General features: G+C 30.3%; 1 protein-coding gene across 10 annotated transcripts; it reads left to right on the top strand.

The window, feature by feature from the left end:
• Window positions 1-451: 451 nt before the first annotated feature.
• Window positions 452-22471, top strand: LOC114278736 (TMV resistance protein N). Of its 10 annotated transcripts, none has more exons than XM_082883596.1 (10): window positions 452-1148; window positions 5531-6623; window positions 6745-7053; window positions 7179-8033; window positions 11587-12296; window positions 18732-19164; window positions 19743-19796; window positions 19932-19969; window positions 20966-21065; window positions 22143-22471. In XM_082883596.1, exons 1-6 carry the CDS (start codon window positions 655-657, stop codon window positions 18745-18747), a joined length of 3477 nt encoding a protein of 1158 aa, XP_082739722.1. In that variant the 5' UTR covers window positions 452-654; the 3' UTR covers window positions 18748-19164; window positions 19743-19796; window positions 19932-19969; window positions 20966-21065; window positions 22143-22471. The 10 variants fall into 10 exon arrangements, with proteins under 10 accessions (XP_082739722.1, XP_082739721.1, XP_082739718.1 ...); XM_082883595.1 differs by having other exon boundaries at window positions 18732-19218; window positions 20969-21065; XM_082883592.1 differs by having other exon boundaries at window positions 18732-19218.
• Window positions 22472-22593: the final 122 nt, after the last annotated feature.

The following is a 22593-nucleotide window of genomic DNA, read 5'->3' as shown; positions in this document are numbered from 1 at the left end:
CTTTAGCCTTGGGCTAAAAAATCTCGTTTCAAATAGATTTTTTGACTTTTTTTATTTTTGTAAAAGAAAAAATATAATAATTATGAATTATATGCGATATTTTGTTTTATTATATTAAAAAATTTATTTTATTTTTTTGTGATTATTTTAATAAAAAAAAAAAATTGAGGCTTTTTCTTTACAAACGGAGGCTTTAGTTTGTAAGTCACCTATTTCAAGTATTAATCATAAAGAGACATTACATGTCAGTGCATTTTTTTAAATAAATTTTAAAGTAATAATAAATTTTATTAATTTTAATAATTGAATAGCTTTTCCTGTTCACAAGGAAACGCGTATTTGCAATAACCAAGAAAAAGCATAGAAGCAGAGCAATAAGACCCTACCTACTAACTTACAAAACGCGTACTGCAGTACTAAATACTAATACACAGCAAATAGGATAGGAAAGTAGCTGCCGTGGGCCTTCTCGCTTTTCATTGAAGAAATTCGTGGAAGTTACAAAGAAAATTGGTTGTTTATCTGTACCAAATTGCTTGCAAATAACGCAAATCTCACATTACAAAAAAGGCACAAAGATCCAGTTTCTACTTGTGTTTTCAATTTCCCAATTTTATCTCTCTCTACTAATTCCTTATGCCAAACAGTTAAACAATGGCTTCCTCCTCTGTTCCATCTTCGTCTCAATCTCGATACACATACGATGTGTTCTTGAGCTTTAGAGGCGAAGACACTCGCTATAACTTCGTCAGTCATCTCCACACTGCGTTGGTTCAAAAGGAGATTAACACTTTCATAGACGATGAAAAGCTCGAGAGAGGAAAAGTGATTTCGCCAGAGCTCCGGAGGGCTATTCGAAAATCGAGGTTTTCAATTGTGGTTTTATCGAAGAATTACGCATCTTCAAGATGGTGTTTGGATGAACTCGTGGAGGCACTTGAATGCAGCAACACAACTGTTATCCCGATATTCTATTATGTGGATCCATCGGATGTGAGAAGGCAAAAAGAGAGTTTTGGAAAGGCATTTTATGAATTGGTTTCCAAACAGGGAGTATCGGAGATGGAAAATGTTCAAAGTTGGAGGGAGGCTTTGGAGCAAGTTGGCAATATATCAGGATGCCATTACCCCAGTGATACCACCATCAGGTAACTTGCAATTAGATACAAAATAGGGAAAATGTTATTTGCTGATATTATTACCTGTATTCGATACTGGTCGTTCATAACAAACTTAATATATTCACATGCCATCCAAATATGTATATATATATATATATATGAAGTAAAAATATGGGTAAACTACTAATAGTTGGACTTAATTCTGATCAAGACCTATTGAAAATAAGTCTTAGTAAAATTATCGTTAAAAATAATTTTTTTTTATTGTTAAAAATTGACAATTAGTGACTTTTTTGTTATGATTTTTATAAATTGTCATTAAAATTTATAATTAGTGATATTTTTTTATGACAATTTTTTTTCATAAGACCTATTAGATAATAAGTTCACTTATTAAGATTTACACGTAAGTACCCCTAAAAATATTGGAATTTCAAGATTAATCTCAATTTAATTTAATTTTTTTTTTTATTTTTGAATTTTTTAACACTAAAAAAAATACATGTCATGAAAGGATTGGATTTCATATTATGATAACATCTCTTTAACATTTAATTAATAGAAACTATTAAAGTAAGTTTTAAAATGAAATAATATGCCATTATTTTTTATAAATTAATAAGGAAATGTTTTCAAAATATTTTACAATATAATCTTTTTAAAAATGATTACACAAAAAATAAATTTGTTTATAAAATTGTTTATACAAAATATAATTTGTTTCTATTTTTCTTATAAGAAGATTAGATAATTTATTTTTAAATTATGTTTAATCATTTCATTAATTAGGACATTTTTTTTTCTTCCCTAAATTACCTTACCATTTCAGAATTTTATAAAATATGTCTAGAAACTAATATAATTATTTTTTTCTTTTAAGTACCACTATTATACTAGTCTTACATTTTCTATAAATTTTTTAACAGTTTTTCTTTGAAATATTTATTGTTCATAATAATATAGTAAGTTGAGATATGCAATGGTTTGATCAATTATATTAACTTAATATTACAATATATCTAATAAAAAAATAAATGCTATGATTTTTTTTATTTTTTTATTTTTTTGAGAATGAAAAAAATAGAACTAATTATTTTATATACGACCATTTGTTCTTTATAATTTAACTATTTTAGAAAGTAAATTTTGTTAGGTGTTGAATGTTAAAATTTTCAATCATTTTTTCTCATAGATATTAAAAATCTTATTAATTGTGACCCATATTTATATCTACTAACTTGGTGTTTGGAATTATCTACTAAGTTGGCAATATATCAGGATGCCATTACCCCAGTGATACCATCAGGTAACTGATAATTAGCCAAAACTCACTTTTTAACTCATTTTTCACCACATCATTTTTTATATTTTTTACATTTTTTTTTTAAAAAACAAAATCCAAAAATAGTCACCAAAAAAAAAAGTTTTAACTATTTTCTCAAATTAACCTTAAAAAAAATAGCATATGAACTGCACCGGCTAAATAAATGATTACAAATAATTTTAAAATTGAATAATAATATAAAATTTATTTTAAAAATAGAAAAATAGTTTAAAATAAATTAAATTTTTACTATTTTAGTAGAATATATATTGGAATTGTTATGTCATTAATTATATATTTTAAGTTCATAATAAGAATAACTGTAATAATTTAATTGATAAAGATAAAAAAATAGAATAAATTGAAAAATACATATATTTATGATCAAATAAAAATAAATTTCGTTTTATAATTTTTTTAGTTTTAGTTTATTTTATGTTATAAACAATATATATATTTTGATAAAAAAAAAAAAAAGACTAATCAACTTACATAAAAATTAATTAATTAAATTTTTTTAATTGAATTCAATTTTAAAATTTAAACTATTTTCAACTGAAACATGCACAATATTACATGTGAACATAAATTTACTTTATATAAGTAAACAACTCCTCTTTTTTTTTTTTTTTTTTTTGGATATGAGATTGTGTATAAAAATTAACAATTGTTCAGGCGGAAATATCAATCATTTAATCTTTAATTAAGTTTTTTTCGAATCAAACAAATCTAATAAATATATTTTGATAAAACCACTAAGATTGTGGTTAAATCAGCGAATTAGGAAACTGAAAATGATTCAGCCTAATCGGTTAAGTCAAAAGAATAACCAACTTATACAAAAATTAATTACTTAAAACTTTTAAATGTTATTTAATTTTAAAATTTAAACTGTCTTGAATTAAATTATGCATAACACTAAAATATTAAACGGGAGCATAAAGTTCATTTTATATAAGTGAACAATTCATTTTTTTTTTCTTGATGTGGGATTATAAAATAAAAATTAACAATTGTTTGAGTGAGAAATTTATTTCTAATCAAGCAATCTTAATCATCAATTTTTAGTTTATTTTGAATCAAACAAATCTAACTAATATATTTTGATAAAACCGCTAAAATCGCGGTTAAACTAATGAATCACTCAAACCAAAAAGAGCTAGGTCAAAAGACCAACCAACTTACACAATAATCAATTAATTAAAATTTTTAAATTTAAACTATATTGAATTGAAACATGTACAACACTACAATATTAAATGGGAGTATAAAATTCACTTTATACAAGTGAAACAACTTTTTTTTTTTTTATCTTTTCCTGATGTGGGATTATCAAATAGATCATAGACTAATTAGAGTTTTATTTTTATATGATTAAATAGAAACTAATCTAAAAAAAAATAATTAAGAAAATTAGTATGAGCTATTGAAACTCTCACAAGGGTTTTCACTAAAATCCCTCTTTTGCTTATATAATATATAGATTATGAATAATGATATACGTCTCACAAATTCATTCAAAATAATGCGACAAGAAAATTGTATCATTGTGGGTAAATCGTGACAGTTGACCACATTTTTCAAAATATAGTCACTTTTTATCAATATATATATATATATATATATATTTGATACGAATATTGATCTTGAAACATCTCAAAAAGTTAAATTCACATATATTAATTTTGTTAAAAAAAGATTTGTAGAATTAAACTTATTAGATTTAAAAAAAAATAATAAGTACAAAATATACAAAAATAAAAATATCAAAAATTATTCTTATCACCGTATATTTGGACTTAGGCCTCGTTTGGAAACATATACTTTTTTAGTAAGTTTTTAACTTTTTAGCTAAAATACGATGTAAAAGAAACTAGTATGTTTGGGATGACTTTTTACCAAAAGATGTGCAAAAAGTAGAGAGAAAATGGAATCTTTGACTTTTTAGTATAAGTTGTCAACTCATTGATTTTTTTAATAACTTTTTAACTAAAAAAGCCATTTGCCAAACGAGGCCTTAATAAGGAAGTGCTATGTGTCCTTGTAACCATCAAAGTTGTCCTTCCTTTCAAAACAGTTTCACCAATTTTTCCTTAGGTTTATGCAGATATAACTATAAAATTATTTAAAAAGAGGTTGCAACATATGCGATGCAAGATGTGATTAAAAAGAAAGAAAGAAAAAACATATTTGATTTGGAATGATAATCTTAGTGCAACTGAAATAACTCTATAACATTATTTTATATGATGTTTAATATTATCATATTCAAAATATAATTAGTTTGACCGTAAAAATAAGGATTTAGGAAACATTATAATATGTGTGTAAAAATAATGATTTAAGAAACATTATAAGCGTGAAATAAGTGTTGCCAAGTTTAATAACATTTCATAACATTAATGAAAAAGAAAATCATCATCTAACCTTTGTGTTTGGATCTAGGGTTTGGACATGAATTTATGGAGAAAAGAAAAAGATAAGAGGAATGGTGAAAAAATTTAACTTATATTTCATTTGTATTTTTTGCATTTTTTCATTTTCCTCTACAAATCCCTACTAAACTCATAAATTCAAAAACAACTTTAATGTCTTAAAGTTGAAGGGCTAGAAATATAGTCTAACTGATTTGATGCGGTTTCTAGCAAACTAAAAGTTGATGATCGAAATATCTTCCCTTGTTAGTAATAATTTATTTAAACTATTTCGAACTCATAAGTTGTAAACAAAAGCTTCATCAAACACTTTTACACAAATTTTTAAAATAAAAAATACTATAAACAACTCTGTAAATAGAAATCTTCCTAAGGGTTTCTGACAACAAATTAAGGTAGAATTGAACAAATGTAGTTCAATAACTAATAAAGTTGATCAATTGTGGGAAAATTTAGAAACCCAATGTGCCATTCAAATTTCATGTTTTTCTTCATGATCATATCAAATACAGGAAAATTGTATTTATATGTGCTATTCAATTGCAATGAGTAAAATTAATCACATTTTACCCAAATAATGACACTTTTCCTTCTTATAGCTCTTTTGAGTTTTGATGAATAAATTTATTATTGTCCCCCTAAATCTGTAGGTCTGAATCAATGTTTATCCAAGAAGTTGTTGAGATACTTTTTACAAAATTAAATTGTACATATTCAAGCATTGTCAAAGACCTAGTTGGGATGGATTCTCGTATGCAGAAAGTGATTGAATTGCTAGGTTTAGGGATGGGTGATGCTCGTGTTGTAGGAATTTGGGGATTGGGTGGAATAGGCAAGACTACTATTTCCAGAGCTGTTTATGACTGTATCTCCTACCAATTTCAAGGTTGTAGCTTTATTGAGAATGTTAGAGAAGTTTCAGAAAAATGTGGTTTAAAAACCTTGCAAGAACAACTCATTTCTGAAATCTTAATAGAAAATGATTTGAAAGTACGATGTGATGCTCATGCAGTACATATGATAAGGAATATGATATGTCGTAAAAAGGTTCTTATCGTGCTTGATGATGTGGATGAATCAACCAACCTTGAAAAATTGGTAGGTGAGCACAATTGTTTGAATTCTGGAAGTAGAATCATTATAACCACTCGAAATAAACATGTGTTCAATAGATATGGCATAACACATATTTATGAGGTTGAGGAATTAAGAGAAGATGAAGCTATGGAGCTCTTTAAATCGAAAGCCTTCGGTAATTACCAACATATGGAAGGCTATCAAGAACTTGTACGTCGTGCAGTAAAGTATGCTAAAGGAGTTCCTTTAGCTCTCAAAGTTTTAGGTTCTTTCCTTCGTGGTCGAAACGAAGATGAATGGGAAAGTTCATTAAACAGATTGAAAAAAAGCCCTCTCAAGGAAGTTCGACAAGTACTTAGAATAAGTTACGAAGCATTGGAATCGGAAGAGCAAGACATATTCTTAGATATTGCATGTTTTTTCAAAGGGAAGGACAAAAATGAGGTTATAAAAATACTAGAAAGTTGTGGCTTCGACCCAATTATTGGAATAGATGTTCTTGTTCAAAAGTCTCTCATCACTATCTCAAGCAATAAGTTGTTGATGCATGATTTGATACAACAACTAGGGTGGTGCATTGTTATCCAGCAATCACATGAAGAGCCTGGAGAGCGCACTAGGTTATGGCGTGATGAAGATATAAAAAATGTATTGATGAACAATACGGTAAGAGGTCTTATAGAAAAGTATAAACACTCTAAAACTTGTTTAATTAACAAAAGCTAGCTCTGCATAATTTTGTCAGCCTTTTAATATTGCGTCCTTTTTATTTGGTTGTGGTTGTTAGGGAACAAACAAAGTGGAAGGCATAGTTATGCAGTATAATGGCCTAAGCGGTCTAGATCCAAAGGACATTCAATTTCTAAAACAATTGAAGTTGAGGCCTGAAGCTTTTGCAAAGATGTCGAACTTGAGGATTCTCAAAATTTGTTGTATGCACCTCTCAAAAGACCTCAAATATATTTCTAACAATTTAAGGTATCTTGATTGGTTAGGATACCCTATGAAATACATGCCTTCAACATTTCAACCAGAGCATCTTGTCGAACTTCACTTAACCTATAGTAGAATTGAACAACTTTGGAAGGGAACAATGGTATGAATATGCATTCTCTTTGACTACTTTGAATAAGATACAAAGTCCTTGACACAATATAATTTATTTAATTTATTTCTATATAATTTCTGTAATTTATTTATATTTTTATTTTTCTTCAACAGCATCTAGACAAGTTAAGGATCATGAATTTTAGTCACTCGACATTCCTAAAGAAGAGCCCAAACTTCGCCGGGGTCCCAAATCTTGAAAGACTGATTCTTGAAGGCTGTACAGGTTTGGTTAATCTTCATCAATCCATTGGAGTTCTCAAAAGGCTTATTTGTTTGAACTTGAAGGATTGCAAAAGTCTCAAGAGTCTTCCCGACAACATTTGTCAGTTGAAAGATCTTGGAAATTTGAATCTTTCTGGTTGCTCCAAACTTGACAAATTGCCGCAAGACTTGGGTGTTTTGGACTGTTTATATGAGCTTTATGCAGATTGGACTGCAACTAGACAACTCCCATCCCCCATTGGACGTCTGAAGAATCTTGGAGTACCAACGCTAAAAGAGTGTAAAGGAATATCATCTAATTCACGGAGTTTTTTCTCCTTGCCTTCCATTTTTCGAAGAGAGAGAGATAATTCTATGGCTTCTTTGTCAGGGTTAAAGTCTTTACGTCAACTAGATCTCAGTTACTGTAATTTAAAATCTATCCCCACAGCCATTTGTCACATCGACTCTTTGAAATTTTTGGATCTAAGTGGAAACAATATGGAAAGGTTACCTGCAAGCATGAATCAACTTTCAAGGCTGTGCAACTTGTGGTTGAGTGATTGCAAGAAGCTTCAAGAATTGCCAGAGATTTCATCCAAAATAGTTAGCATATTTGCTGAAAATTGCTCATCATTAAGAACAATATGCAGTCCATCCAAATACAATTCTTTCGCCAGGCTGTACTTCGACAATTGCTTCAAATTGATTGAGAATAAGCAAAACAACATCCTGACGGAAAAAGTTCTTTCAAATCGATTTCAGGTTCTCTCTCTCTCTGGCACTGTGAAGCGGCAACTCTACTCTTTAGCTAATTAAACACCCTGATTTTTATTTTTTTTAATACTAATACATATGTTCAACAAGTTCACTCATTGCAATTTTGAACACCCAGCAATGAGTTTTTTGAATTTAAAAAAAAAAAAATCACGCAGCACTAGCATAGTCCACTGTTTTCGTTTTTCTTTGTACATATATATATATATGATAAATTACAATAGTAGTCCCTAAAATTTTATATCCTTTTCATTTAAGTCCCTAAAGTTTTAATTTTGTCAATTAAGTTTCTAAAGTATTTAAGTCGAATCAATTTAGTCCTAAAGACAATATAAAAATAAAACAAAAGCCTAAGGCTGTGATTGGTCCTTCATTATTTTCTTCTTGTTCTGTCATTATTCATAATTCGTGCAGACTATAATTAACTAGATCTTGGTTTTTTTTTTTTTTGGTGATATTATTTCAAAAGATTCCTTTCGAGAGTTCCTTTGTAAAAATAAAGATAATTATATGTATTATTTTCTATACTGTTTAAATCATTAATAATTTAAAAAAATAATTGCAAATCAGTTATAAATTTATAAATATTAATAATCAAAAGTTAAAATTTTTCATGATCTATAATTATTTTTTAAAATTTATAAATAATTATAAATTAAAAAAAAATTGCCTTTTAAGCTGCAGAGTAGGTGTGAGTTGTATAACTTATCAAAAGCAATTTACATGTTTTATTTTGTTGGATTGAAACAAAAATATTAGGGATAATTACAAAAAAAAATTCAGAGTTTTGTAACAAATTAAATCTTGAATTTTTAATTTTATTAATTTAAATTATAATCTTTTGATTTATTTTTAATTTAAACAATTTGTTTATTTTCATTAAGTAAAACTGAGAAAAAAAAAATCTTAATCATTAAATCTAATGTAAATATACATAAAATGTTTAAAATATATTTTTTTTATTGAAATACTAATTTTTTCATTAATTTTACTTAATGCAAAAGACAAATAGTTTAGATTGAAAACAAATCAAAAGCTTAAGATTTAAATTGATAAAATTAAAAATTTAGGGTTAATTTTGTTATAAGATTCAAACTCATATATATATATATATATATATATATATTTTTGTAATTTGAGAAGCTTAAAGGGTTAATTTTCTCCCATCTAAAAATATATATATATAAATTTCAAGTACACCCCTAAATTTTGCTTAAATTACAGATTTCTCTTTGTACTATGAAAAATTATAAATAGTCCCTTGTAAGAATTTTTTATTTAATAAAGTTAACTGAAAAATAAAATTTCTAAATGTTTTATTATACAATAATAAAATTATTTGAATTATTAATTAAATTATATTTCTAACATCATTAAAAACTATTCATTGTGTTTGGTTTCTGAATTGAATTTTCTAGAAATTGAGTTTTTTTGTTTTTTTGTTTTTCGTATTTTTTATTTTTAGTGAATATTTTTAACATTTTAAGCAATTTTTTTTTATACTTTTTTAGATGTACTTTACTTAGATGTATCTAAATAGCAAATTATTTATGAAAAAATATTTTTAAAATACACAAAAAAAAAATGCACTGAATTTTCCTTTTTTTTTTGTTTTTGTTTTTTTGGTATTTAGTGAATTTTTTAAAGATTTTTTTCACAAATATTATATTTTCTAAGTGTATTTATGTTAGGTGTCTAAAAAATTTTAAAAAATTATTTAAAATATTAAAAAAATTCAATGAAAACAAACAAGTAGAATTTTTTGAAAAATGAATTCTGAAAACTGAAAACAAACAGACTGATTAATTGACTTAATGATTTATTTATGAAAAGAGCCATTTATTATTAAATTAGAAATTTCAATTGGTGGGATATAATTTCCCCACAAGGGTGATTTGTATTTTAATCAAAACTAAAGGGGTGTATTTCTAATTTAACCGCAAAAAAAAAGAGATTAAATTTCTCTTATGTTCAAACATGAGAGAATTAGAGGGGCTCGTGGGGCTCACTACGGGTCATGTTTTGATGATCCAAACCGTTTATGAAAAAAATTATGTCAATTTAATAATTGTAATATTTTTATTTTATCATGTTTGTTTTTAAAAAAATAAATGGTCTATTTTCAAAAATATATTTATTGTTCATTTTTTCAAAAGCAAATACAATAAAATAAAAATATTACGATTATCATATCAAACTAATTTTTTTATGAATATAAAATAAAAATTTTACAAAATAAATAATTTAAATTATTGATAGTGAGGCTAGACCTCTCAAAGCAAACCAAAGTTTAAACTAACAGATTAACGAAAAGTGAAATGATAGATATAGGCCCTGTTTGGTAGAGTTGTGGGAAAGTGCTTATAGCTTATGCCTAAACAGCTTATAGCTTATAACTATGAACATAAGCTGATTTCTGACTTATAAATTAAGCATCTCCTGCCCCACTCAAAGAATAAGCTGATTTCTAATTTCCAAAAAGCTAGAAGCTATAAGTTATAAGCTAAACCAAACACATCAAAATAATTTAAATTAAGCTGAAAGCTGAAATAAGCAGTTTTTAAGCTGCACCAAACAGGCACATGGATTTGCGGGGTGGGGCTCTTTGGCCCGGGTAGGTTTGGGGCAAGCTTTCCACATCGGTGGGGAGTTTGTGGGTCCCCCCTCCCAAAAAAATGATAGATATAGATACGTGTATTTTTTTTTTTTTTTGTAAATTACACTTTACCTCTTTTATTATGTTTGGTTATTTTTTTACTTTGATTTTTAATATTTATTTATTTTTTTACTTGAACTCTTTATGTTTTGAATTTTTTTCACTTTATTTCTAAAGTTAATTTCTGTTAAAAATTAGAGAGAAAATGATATACTAATAGTTTCGTAACATAAAAATATTTGATTATATATAATTTATACTTTTGACATGGATTTAATGACTAATATAATAATATATTTTTTATGTTATGTGGCAGTTATTGTAGTATTCTCTATTTAATTTTTAACAGAAATTAATTTTAGGAGTAAAGTAAAAAAAATTTATAGCATAAATGGTCAAAGTGAGAAAAAATAAATTTTAAGAGTTAAAATGAAAAAGTGATCAAACATTAAAGGGTAAATTATCATTTATCCTTTTCTTTTCTTTTTTTTAATATTTAACTATTCTATTATATAAAGAAAGATCTTAAAGGGTAAATTATCATTTATCCTTTACTTTTTCTTTTTTTTTTTGATATTTAACTATTCTATTATATAAAGAATGATCTTAAAAATATAAAATTATATTATGAGGTGACTAAGGTTTGTTGAATATTCTTACTATTTGAACAATATGTTTACATGGATTTTTTTTGGGATCGTTTTTCATATAAAATTACTTAATATAAATTATAATTTAAGATTTTGAATGTGTACCTAACTTTGGGTTGGTAAGGAATGAATTAAAAAAAGTAAATTTATTAATTTGTTTATGTGACATTACTTTTTTACATTTTTGTATATGTTTTGTACAACACTGATTGAGAGACCAATCTCTATTGTACAGAGAGATGCAAGTCATTTTAAGATTGGTTTTCCTGGGAGAGAGATTCCAAAGTGGTTCAGCCATCAAGGTACGGGGCCTTCGATATCTTTTCAGTTGCCTCCGCATTGGTTTAACAACAGGTTCTTGGGATTTGCTTTCGCCTCTGTTGGATTCAGAAAGGATGAATCCGCCTATTTTGCTATTAAAATGCGCTGGAAGTGCTACGTTACTAAGAGGATCATCACATCATCAGATGTATTGATTTCATCTGTGAATTTTGGAAATATTCTGGTTGAGGGTATCCCACGCGGTGCATTTTTGCCATTCGCGGAAGATTGTATGGAGGAATTAAACGAGGGTGGAATTGAAGTTGAAGTTTCTGTAAGTAACATTTTTGGGGTGGATACTGTAAGTAACCTCACATTGGTCGAAAAGGTCGGTGTCCATGTCATATACAAGGAAGCTAAAGTACAAGCACTGACTAGTAGATACAACTCTCAAGATAGCAACAACATCAACATGGATGTTTTTCATGGAGATTTGGACAGATCAGCAGGGGTACAAGTTGGTAGTAGTAGTAGTAGTGCTACTACATCAAAGAGAAGACGCGACGATGACCTTAACGACAATCACTACAATGCAGCAGCAGCAGCAGCAGCAGGAGCCAGTGGAAGTCCTGGAATTGATGATCAAGAGGACCACCTCAACAACCTCAACAGCAAAAGGCTTAGGTAAGTATCTATCTCAGTTTCCTCCAAATAAAAATGTCTTCCAACTCAAGCTCCCACTGCAAATTATAAAATGAAATTACAATAGACATAACCCATTTCGAATGACTCAAAATTGTTCTAATTTCAAACGTACTGTCTAATTCCTTAACACAAACACAATAGTAATAATATTTACTTATGCTTTTGTGTCACCTTTTTTCTTTAGTTTTGTCTCATTGGTTTGGTCCCTAAACATATATGACGAAGATGAAGCATGGTCTTATAGTGTTTGGGGGTGAGATTAATAAAATTGAAATTTTGGGATCAAAATGACACGTAATGCATACTCCAGGGAGAAATGTGTATTTTATAATTATTCAGTTAATGGTTTAGAGGACCATTTAAAATTGGACCGATTTGACTTAGATTAAAAATTTTACAGATGAAATTGGCAAAATTGAAACTTGAAGGACTAAAGAAACATGGTAAACATACTTTATTGAGAATTTCCTCCAACAATTTTTCTTCAATGCTAAACTTTAGGGTATGTTTGGATGACATTACTAGGAATAAAAATCACGGGTCAATCTTATTCAGGTGTTTTGTTTGACTAGGAATTCTCTACAAGAAGATTATGAAATTTTAATTATTATAGGCCCATTTATTTATTTTACTCTTGAAATTGTTTACATTATAAGTAATGGGAGCAACACACAAACCAAACACAGAATGGGACACAACACTCTCCCCACCCCTTGTGAAAGGGTCGTGTCCCATTTTGTGTTTGATTTCTGTGCACATAGACTTATTGCTTTACCTAATTATGCATTGCTTATATATACATATATATATATTCCTCTTGCTTTGTAGTGCTTTTGTGGGTTTTTTTTTCCCCTTCTTTTCCCTTCCTTTTTAGGTTGGTTTGGGATTTTATCTTTTTTTTTTTTCTTGTTCATTTGTTTCTTGGAGTTCTTTGAGGAGGCTTCCTAAATTGAAATTAATTGTCTTGTGTGACAGCACAATGATGACAGGCAGGCACATTTTTTAACTACTTTTTGAGGCTAGCAACTCAATTTTTTATTTTTTTGAGACTTACAATATATAGAGAATTACATCTGGACAATTATAGTCCACCAATTTTAGAACTTCAACAACTAGCGTGGCAAATAGTCCTATAATGGTGAAGCAACACCAACCCAATAATCAATCAAACTAACAAAGGGTCCTGTAAAGAGGAAGAAATGAATTCTACAATAAAGAGTCCCCATAATGAAGATGAAATTATCAATCCTTGAACTCCTTTTGAGACTTGCAAATCAAACTTGATAGTACTATTATGCAAGAACATTTAGGGGGCTTACTACTATTATCAACATTTCCAACCAACCCACATTGTCAGTAGCAGCCTTTGAGTTTTTAAACAAGCTTTTTAATTTTTCTATTCCAGTGATTATCTTTCAAAAGTTTTCTTTTGAACTAGTCAATTAAATTTAAAGGGTTTTTTTTTTTTCCTTCAAATTTTACAATGGTGATTGATGATTCGATTTATAATACATTTTCCAACTTTTTTTTTTCATTGAATCAGATGTGAGTGGATGTAATGATGGAATGACCATTCCATTCCATATTCATTTCAATGAACCAAATATTATCTAAATTATTTATAATAGGTATCTGCCTTTCCTGCATCATATGTAATCTGTGCCCATTCATGATTCCATAATTCAAGTCATTAATTTACTGAGATATGCAAAACTCATCCCTTTACTTCTCTTTTATTTTATGTTTCAGGTTTGTTAGGTTTTTTTTATTGGCAATCCCGTTTGACAAGGATTTCTTTTAGAAGTTGATTATCTTCCAAAACTAGGATTACTTTTAGATTTTCTATAAATAGTTGGTTTTCTCCCAAAACTATTTAATTCCTCCAGATCTTCTTTTTGGTTCTTAAGGTTTATATCTAGGGATATTTTGTTAGTTTTCTTTGATGTTTTATTGAGTATACAACTCATGCTTTAAAGAGAGTACATCAAAGGTTCTGTTTGTTATACACAAAAGAGAGAGAGTTGTTCTTCGGTGGATTCTAAAGAATTCGAGCCTGAAGCTTCGGTAGATTCTGGAGTGGCTCATCGTAAAGACAATTCCAAGGTGAAGACGGGGTTAGAAGAGGCATATAGAGGTTGGTTCAATTAGGCGTGGATTCGCTAGGTAATTGAGAGTATACCTGTGTAATTCTTTTAAATCTTCTTAGTGGATTGTTTTGTGGCTGTTGCCCGTGGTTTTTTAATCACAGTTGGAGATGTCCAATTGTGGTTTTTTCCACGTTAAAATCGTTGTGTCTCTTTGTCTTGATTGTTTGATTGGGATTGTTATATTCTGCTTAAAATTGATACATAATCACAAATCAACATCTAGGGGATTTCTAGATTTTTCAATTGGTATCAGAGCAGGTCGTTCTATTTTTTTTAAAAAAAATTCTTTTAGAACGAGATCTTGTTTGATTTGTGATAATGGATTCAATTCGTGAGGGAAATTCTATGGTTCGACCACCCTTACTTGACGAATCCTCGGAGAGTGATGATGAAGAGCTTAAGCAAGCTTATGAAAAGTTGTATAAGGAGTCTCTTAACTTATTCAAATTAAATGACAAACTCACAAAGAAACTCAAAGCATGTGAAAGTGAGAATGTCAAACTTAAAGGAGGAGATTTCCGAGGCTAGGATTGATGCCATCAAGATAGCTAATGATCGACAAGCTCTTTGTGCAAAACTCTTGACTTGTGAGACAGAGAGGAACGAGCTACAACAAATCTATGCAACATATGAAGAAAAAATTGAAACTCTCGAGATGTCACAAGTTGCTTTGGAAGAACTAATGATCAAGAAAGAGGAAGAGCTCAAGTGTGTTATGGCTACCATTGGTCTTTGGAACAGAGGATCAAAGACTTTGGACAATATCATTGGGTCTCAACAAATTTGTTCTGACAAGAGTGGCATTGGCTTTGGTGGTGAGAAAGAGCAAAAACAGAATGCATCCACATCTCATGATACAAGAACTCAAGGAAAGGGAGAACAAAAAATTCAACATAAGGATGGATTTCTTAAACTTCCTAGAGTTGGTAAGGTAAAAGAAAAGAAGGTATACCCTGTTTTTATTTGTCATCACTGTGGTATGCATGGTCATATTCGCCCTTATTGTTATAAGTTGTATGGGAAAGTGTATTTGCCTAGACCTAGGAATAGGAAGTTGAAAACCATGTCGAGACGGGTTCCTATTGCAGGGGAAAGGAACCACAACGTCAAGACACCACCCAAGAACTGCAATTCTCACAACTTTGTTCATACTAAAGCAGTTTGGGTGAGAAAACTTGACTTGTGTTAATTTGTTTATTTGTTTTAGCTTTTGAGTTTTTGTGTGTTGTTTTTAATGAAAAAAAAAAAATGTGTGCTTGTTTATTTTATTTTTTTTTGTCTTGCTTTATTTTTTTTTTAAAAAAAAAATCCCAAAAAGATTTTCTTAGTATGGTTTTGCAAGCTTAAAATTTTTGAGTGGTCCTTGGTGTATATTGGATTTGATGAGAATATCCATTACATTATAATATATGTGTGCTTTCTGTGGTCATTACTCATTTTGGAGTGTGTGTTTTTTTGATTAGTATGTCTCATTCTATACACACTCTTGGATTAGCAAATTTTGGAGTCTTTCGCCTTAGTGATTATTTTTTTCTCTATGGACTTCTGTCATTGATTTTTTGCGTTTCTAGAGGAATTGACCTATACTAGCATATCATGGGTGATGTTGAGTCTCTTAACCACCTACCATCCTTTTGCATCTCCATGGCTTTCCCCTTGATTCTTTGTAGTCCAGCCATGAGGAAAAGGCTACCTCAGAGTCACCAACCAGGCCATCCTTATTATATCCATGCTTCTCTGGTTCGGTTTCCATACTCTTGAGTGTGTCAGCCGCTAATGATTGTGCAAAAGAAAAAGAAAAAGATAAAGAAAAAGAAAAAAATATGCAAAAGAAGAAAAAAAAAATGTGCAAAAGAAAGAAAAAAAAAAGAAGAAAAAAAGATTCATTGATTGAGGGGGAGCCTCCGCCTTTACTCATCAAATACCCCTTGATTCCTAGTGGTTTGACTTTCCTTTGTCGTGCTTAAGATTCTCTTGTCGGAGGTTCAGCTTTCATATCACTACTAGGATTGAATCTAGTATTTGTCGAACTCCAAGAGTCACACACACACTTTTATCATGGGATCTATGCTTTTCACATAATGCATCACTTTCTTTCATGAGGAATCTTCGACAGACTGTGCACATTGTGTTTACTAGTAATTGTGCTTCTTGGATAATCTTGTGTGTTTTAAAGTACAAATCTAAAATTTCTTGCTTGCTCCACCATATTATTTTTATTATTTTCTTCTTGTTCACTGTTTTCAGTGTTTGTGGTTGCTTTTAGTGAGGGTGAGTTTGGTTCATCTTGATTTGGGTTGGTAAGGGAGTTTGGTTTTTCATTGCAAGAGTTGTTTAGCGTAAATACTTTGATATGTTCGGTAAGGGGGATTGGCTTTAATTGTTTTGCAAATTGCTATGCACTGTTTGCTAATTATTTCCTTCTTGTATGCTCCTGGTCTTTATATCGTCATATCATTGCTTATGTGGTTTATGATCTTGCTTTTATTGTTTGAGAGTTGTTTTTCATAAGTCTTAGTTTTCATCTATTCATGTTTTCCATCTCATGTTTCAAGTTAATCGTGTCATATGTCTATTACTTTTTCATATACTCTTGTGAGACTAATAGTTGTTTTGGAGATTGTGGCATTAATAGCTGTTTTGCAGATCTTAATCTTGAGAAAGAAGTTTGTGTTTGTTGGTTGTAATGGGTTAGGGTGATTAGGATTTTATTTGTTAGGTGTGTTTTGTCACGGCATTGCCAAAGGGGGAGATTGTTAGGTTTTTTTTATTGGCAATCCCGTTTGACAAGGATTTCTTTTAGAAGTTGATTATCTTCCAAAACTAGGATTACTTTTAGATTTTCTATAAATAGTTGGTTTTCTCCCAAAACTATTTAATTCCTCCAGATCTTCTTTTTGGTTCTTAAGGTTTATATCTGGGGATATTTTGTTAGTTTTCTTTGATGTTTTATTGAGTATACAACTCATGCTTTAAAGAGAGTACATCAAAGGTTCTGTTTGTTATACACAAGAGAGAGAGAGTTGTTCTTCGGTGGATTCTAAAAAATTCGAGCCTGAAGCTTCGGTAGATTCTGGAGTGGCTCATCGTAAAGACAATTCCAAGGTGAAGACGGGGTTAGAAGAGGCATATAGAGGTTGGTTCAATTAGGCGTGGATTCGCTAGGTAATTGAGAGTATACATGTGTAATTCTTTTAAATCTTCTTAGTGGATTGTTTTGTGGCTGTTGCCCGTGATTTTTTAATCACAGTTGGAGGTGTCCAATTGTGGTTTTTTCCACGTTAAAATCGTTGTGTCTCTTTGTCTTGATTGTTTGATTGGGATTGTTATATTTTGCTTAAAATTGATACATAATCACAAATCAACATCTAGGGGATTTCTAGATTTTTCAATAAGTTGTTGATTTTCAGTATTTTTGTTCTTCCCGCTCGAGCGGGGACATTGACGCTCGAGCGGAGTTTGTGGTCTCTCAGTATTTTTGACAGGTCTGTAAAAGTACTGGAGTGCGTAATTTTGCGCTCGAGCGGGTTATGTAGCGCTCGAGCGGACCACTGTGTTACCACACGCGTTTTTTGTTGAAGCCGCTCGAGCGGGGTGTTGAGCGCTCGAGCGGAGATCGCGGATTCAGGATTCCTATTTATATTTTTTTAGGTTGTTTTTAGGATTACTTTTTCTAAATCTTATTCAAGAGTCCTAGGGTTTTGTTTGGGATGTTCTTCTGGAGTTTTGGTGAGTTTTCCTTGATGTCTTGAGAAGAGTTCTTCACTCATGATCTAAAATACATACATCAAGGAGTTGGTTTCTTTAAATTCAAGAGAGAGTTCTCTTCGGTGGATTCCGAAGATTCAAGCGTATAGTTTTAAAAGGCGTTTGATCTTATACGTGGTCGTTCATTCGACAAGTGAGGTTGTGGAGTCAACTTCAGGATTGATCAGTTCCGAGAAGAAGTCGTGGAGAAAGATTTACAGAAGATTCGAAGACAAATTGACTAAGTTGGGTAATTTATATGTTATCTTTGTAATCTTTTTACTTCAGAAGTGGATTGATTAGTGGCGTTTCGCCCGTGGTTTTTAATCACAGTTGGAGGTGTCCAATTGTGGTTTTTTCCACGTAAAAATCGTTTGTGTCGATTTATTATTTAATCTGAAAAACAAACAATCTAAATCACTTTCGTAAGTGCTTGTTGATTTAGATTGTGTGTTTTGAATTTTTGGGATTTGGAATGTTTTAATCTTGATCTAATCACGAATCACTTAGGATTTTCAAGGTTGAATTCTGATTAAGATTCATGGATATTTTTGTGAATATTTGCAAAAGGAAGACTTTGTTTCATTATCTCATACAATTGAAGACTTTTTTTTTTTTTTTGAACGGATCATACAATTGAAGACTGTATAAATAGATTTGAAGGCATGTGAACTTTATTGGGATGTGTTTCTTGAGTAATGATGCTCCTTTTCAAGAAACTTTCTTGTGGGGGGACACAAAGTTAAAAAGAAATGTTCATATGTTCCTTAAAAAGAAATGTTCATATGTTCAATTGGAAGGAGGTGTCTACAAGCAAGGAACAAGGTGGGCTTTAGTTAGAAGAATTAGAGATGTAAATGATTGTTTGCTGGTGAAGTGGTGGAGGAGATTTGGATCTGAAGGCAACGGTTTATGGAGACGTTTGATTTGCAGCATTTACAGTGTTGAGAGAGGTAGATGGTTCCCATCTTATGGAGCTAACTCTTCTTTTTCAAGGATTTGGAGTGGTATTATTTCAATTGCTTTTTCCAATCCTAATTTACTCTACTTTTTTTCTTTTTTCTTTTTTCTTGCCAATACTGATGTGGTAGGTGATGGGAACATAATTCGCTTCTGGATTGATAAATGGCTTGGCAGGAGACCTTGTCTCTTATGAAGATCTCTGAGTTTTATATTAGGTTTTAAGATGTACTAGATAAATATAATTAAATTGCTTGCTTACCTTAAAGTAAAAGTAGCTTTGAGTTGCATCTTTTGATATTAGGGACTGGAAGGACTAGTTTTTCTTGCTTGATATTCTTCTATTAATTTAAATTCGTCAGAACACCATAAAAAGACCAAACAATCTTTCAAAACCTCTCTTCTAATATATATCAGGTACTTTTTTTTTGTAAAGTAAAAACAAAAATCTTTACCTCACAATAGAAGTATGCCCAAGTACTGTGCATGATTGCTTTGTTTCATTGTCTGGTTCATTAAAAATAAAAACTAAAATACATATAAATTGACGGTTTTCATTAATGACAATCAGGTTACACTGATGCTTTTAGGACTGGGATCTTCGTAGGTGGATGTTCTTAGAATGGTAAGACCGCAATTCTTGATTGGACGCTGTACATTGGCCCTTCGGATGAACTGAATGATGGCCTTCTTACTCAAATATTTTCAGTATTAGTATATTTGATTTCTATTTTTCATCCAATTATTCCAAATGTGGCAGGCAACGTCCTGATGGGAAAAGAGACAAGCTAATTCTTGGTAAGAACTTTGATATTTTTTTTATTCTTTTTCTACTTTGTTCATTTTCTTTCCATTCCTTTCCTTCTTTATATTTTATTTTTTGTGGGTTTTTCTGTATTGTACTTTAGCTGTTATTTGGTGTCTCAATATTTTGCATTAGTTTTCTTTTTCTTTTTCTTTTTCTTTTTCTTTTTTTGGCTTATTATAAAAACCTTTTCTTGTTATCTTATTTATTCATTAGCAATGCATGGTTAAGCTACATTGCTTAGAATTTCATATGTCAATTTGAATAACCTTTTGTCCCCAGAAAATGCCGTTAGCTTTTTTTAGTAATTTGGCCATCTATCAGATACTTGCAGCAGCAACATATAAGTTCTGTGAAATCACTTAAAGTTCCTAGCGTAAGGATACTTTTCTACACCTCCTGGATATAGGGCACAGTCATGGTGCTAAGTCTGCTGATCTGTATGACTTAGCTTCTATTTGGTCAATCAATGTGATTGATATATCATGTTCGACTACAAAATGTGAACAATAATTACAAGATTCCCAAGATAAAAGAACAACTTTTACTTGAACAAAATCTGCCAATGAAACTATTTCATACTGAACTACAAATCAAAAGGAAGAGCATAGGAGTGTGTAATTCGAGAAGTGAGAACTGCTCTTTAAAAAAATTCAAGAAGTGAGAGAGAACCATGTTCCAGGAGCTTGGCCAAGTTGTTTGATAACAGAGTAAATAGAAACAATTTTTGTATTTAGGAAGCAAATTCTAAATAAGCCACAAACACGGAATGGCAATTGAGTGATGGCATGCCTGTTGAGACACATATTCCATACCTACGATTTTCTTTATGGTTTGACCTTGGATATATTGTCTATAGCAAGTTTCATCTTTTAATGCTGCTCATATTTGTAATCACTGGGCTGGTATAGTTGTTATATTCATTGATTTCTGTTATTATAACTGAAATCAGTGTTAGGTTTGACAAATGGCTTATACATTGTGTCCAGCAGAAAGCTAAAGTGAGGATGATGAAGCATAATGCTTCTGATCAAACTGAATCATGTTGGAATAATCTCTGGGGCAAACCCAGAGGCCATCAAAGTACAGGTATCAATAAAGAAAATTGCTAATTTATTAGTCCTGATGTTTAAAATTATGGAAAGGGTTCCCTGTAGCATTCTACTTATTATTCTGATATAAAAATTTTGTCATGTACAAATGTCTGATGACTGATGATGAAGGATTGAGCCTAATGAAAGCTTCCCTGTAAATATTGGGGAAAGGCTCAACTGTTATGGGTTTTTTTCAGTGAGAAGGTAGAAGTTGATGTTTACAAGTAGCTTTATGCTTGAATTTGGCCTAGTTTAGGATAGATTGTAGAAAGGAACGCAAGGTTACTGCTGTGTGATTTATTTTCTAAGAAGCACCACACTCCAAGATTGGTGTTTTATCAATGTCTGATAGACAGGACACGGGTGTCAACGTGTTCAACATTCCACATAGCATTCAATTTTTTAATCTTTTTTGTAGAATACGCCAGGGACACTTTATAGACACTCATGTCTTGTGATTGGACACTCTTCAGGACATCTTTATCGTTTATTAATTTTTTTAACTAAATAATTTTAGGAAGCTGATTTGGTACCAAATTAAAATATATTGAAATAAAGAGAGAAAAGGTAGGGGGGAAGAAAAAAACACCCATATATGTATCCATATACCTCTCATATCTATGTATCCTAAATTTCTATTAAAAAAAATTGTAAATAAAATATATAAAAAATATATTTATTGTCGTATTCCTGCCGTGTTTGTACCATAATTTTTTGAGAATCATGGTGTCTTGTGTCCATGTCTATGCTTTATAGTTTCCGCACATAGTATTGTCACCAGTTTTAGCATTTGTAAAGATCCAAAGAGGCTAGAACTCGAGGCACTTGAATCTTTAGTGTTCATTGGAAATACTAAAATAAAAAATTTTGAAATTGTAAATGTGCTACACTAGTGCATTTAGTAGAATAGAAATAAATTTTCGCTCCTTGGATGCTTATTATTGTGGTGGCTATAGTAAATTCTGTTGATGGTTGAATGGTTTCTGCATTAATACAAATCATATAGACGACAGAAATTGCCTCAAAATGTGGCCAACACTTTTTACTTCAAAATTTTATGTGGTGGTTGCAGAGGAGGAAGCAAAAAGGAGAGCATGAAGAGCTGCAACAGCATCTCGAAGAGGGAGAGAGTACTCAAGAAGGGGTGCTGGTAAACCTCCCACCTTTAAAATTCGAGGCTGTGTCAAACAATGAAAAATAAACAATAAATTCTGATCTTCTTGATTTTCTATTGTTAGATGTAATTCATGTATTCAAAATTTATTTGTTGAAGACATACAATGAATATTTAGATTTTATGTAAGATGTGTAAAATTCATATTGATCACACTGACTGTGTAACTGGGATTAGTTTAAGTGCAATGAAATTAGTAAATAATAAAAAATATGAATTATATAGAACTAGTATGCTATTATGTGGCATGTTCTTGCATGAATGAGCTATATTCATTTGGTTCTTGTTTGACCCTTTGTTTGGTTGTTGAGAGAAAACTTTGTTAAAGAAAAGACAACAAAAGTTTACC

Source organism: Camellia sinensis, chromosome 8 (assembly GCF_055761805.1).
Source record: "Camellia sinensis isolate YWXY chromosome 8, ASM5576180v1, whole genome shotgun sequence".
Lineage (NCBI taxonomy): Eukaryota > Viridiplantae > Streptophyta > Magnoliopsida > Ericales > Theaceae > Camellia > Camellia sinensis.
This window is presented reverse-complemented; position numbering and strand designations above follow the sequence as displayed.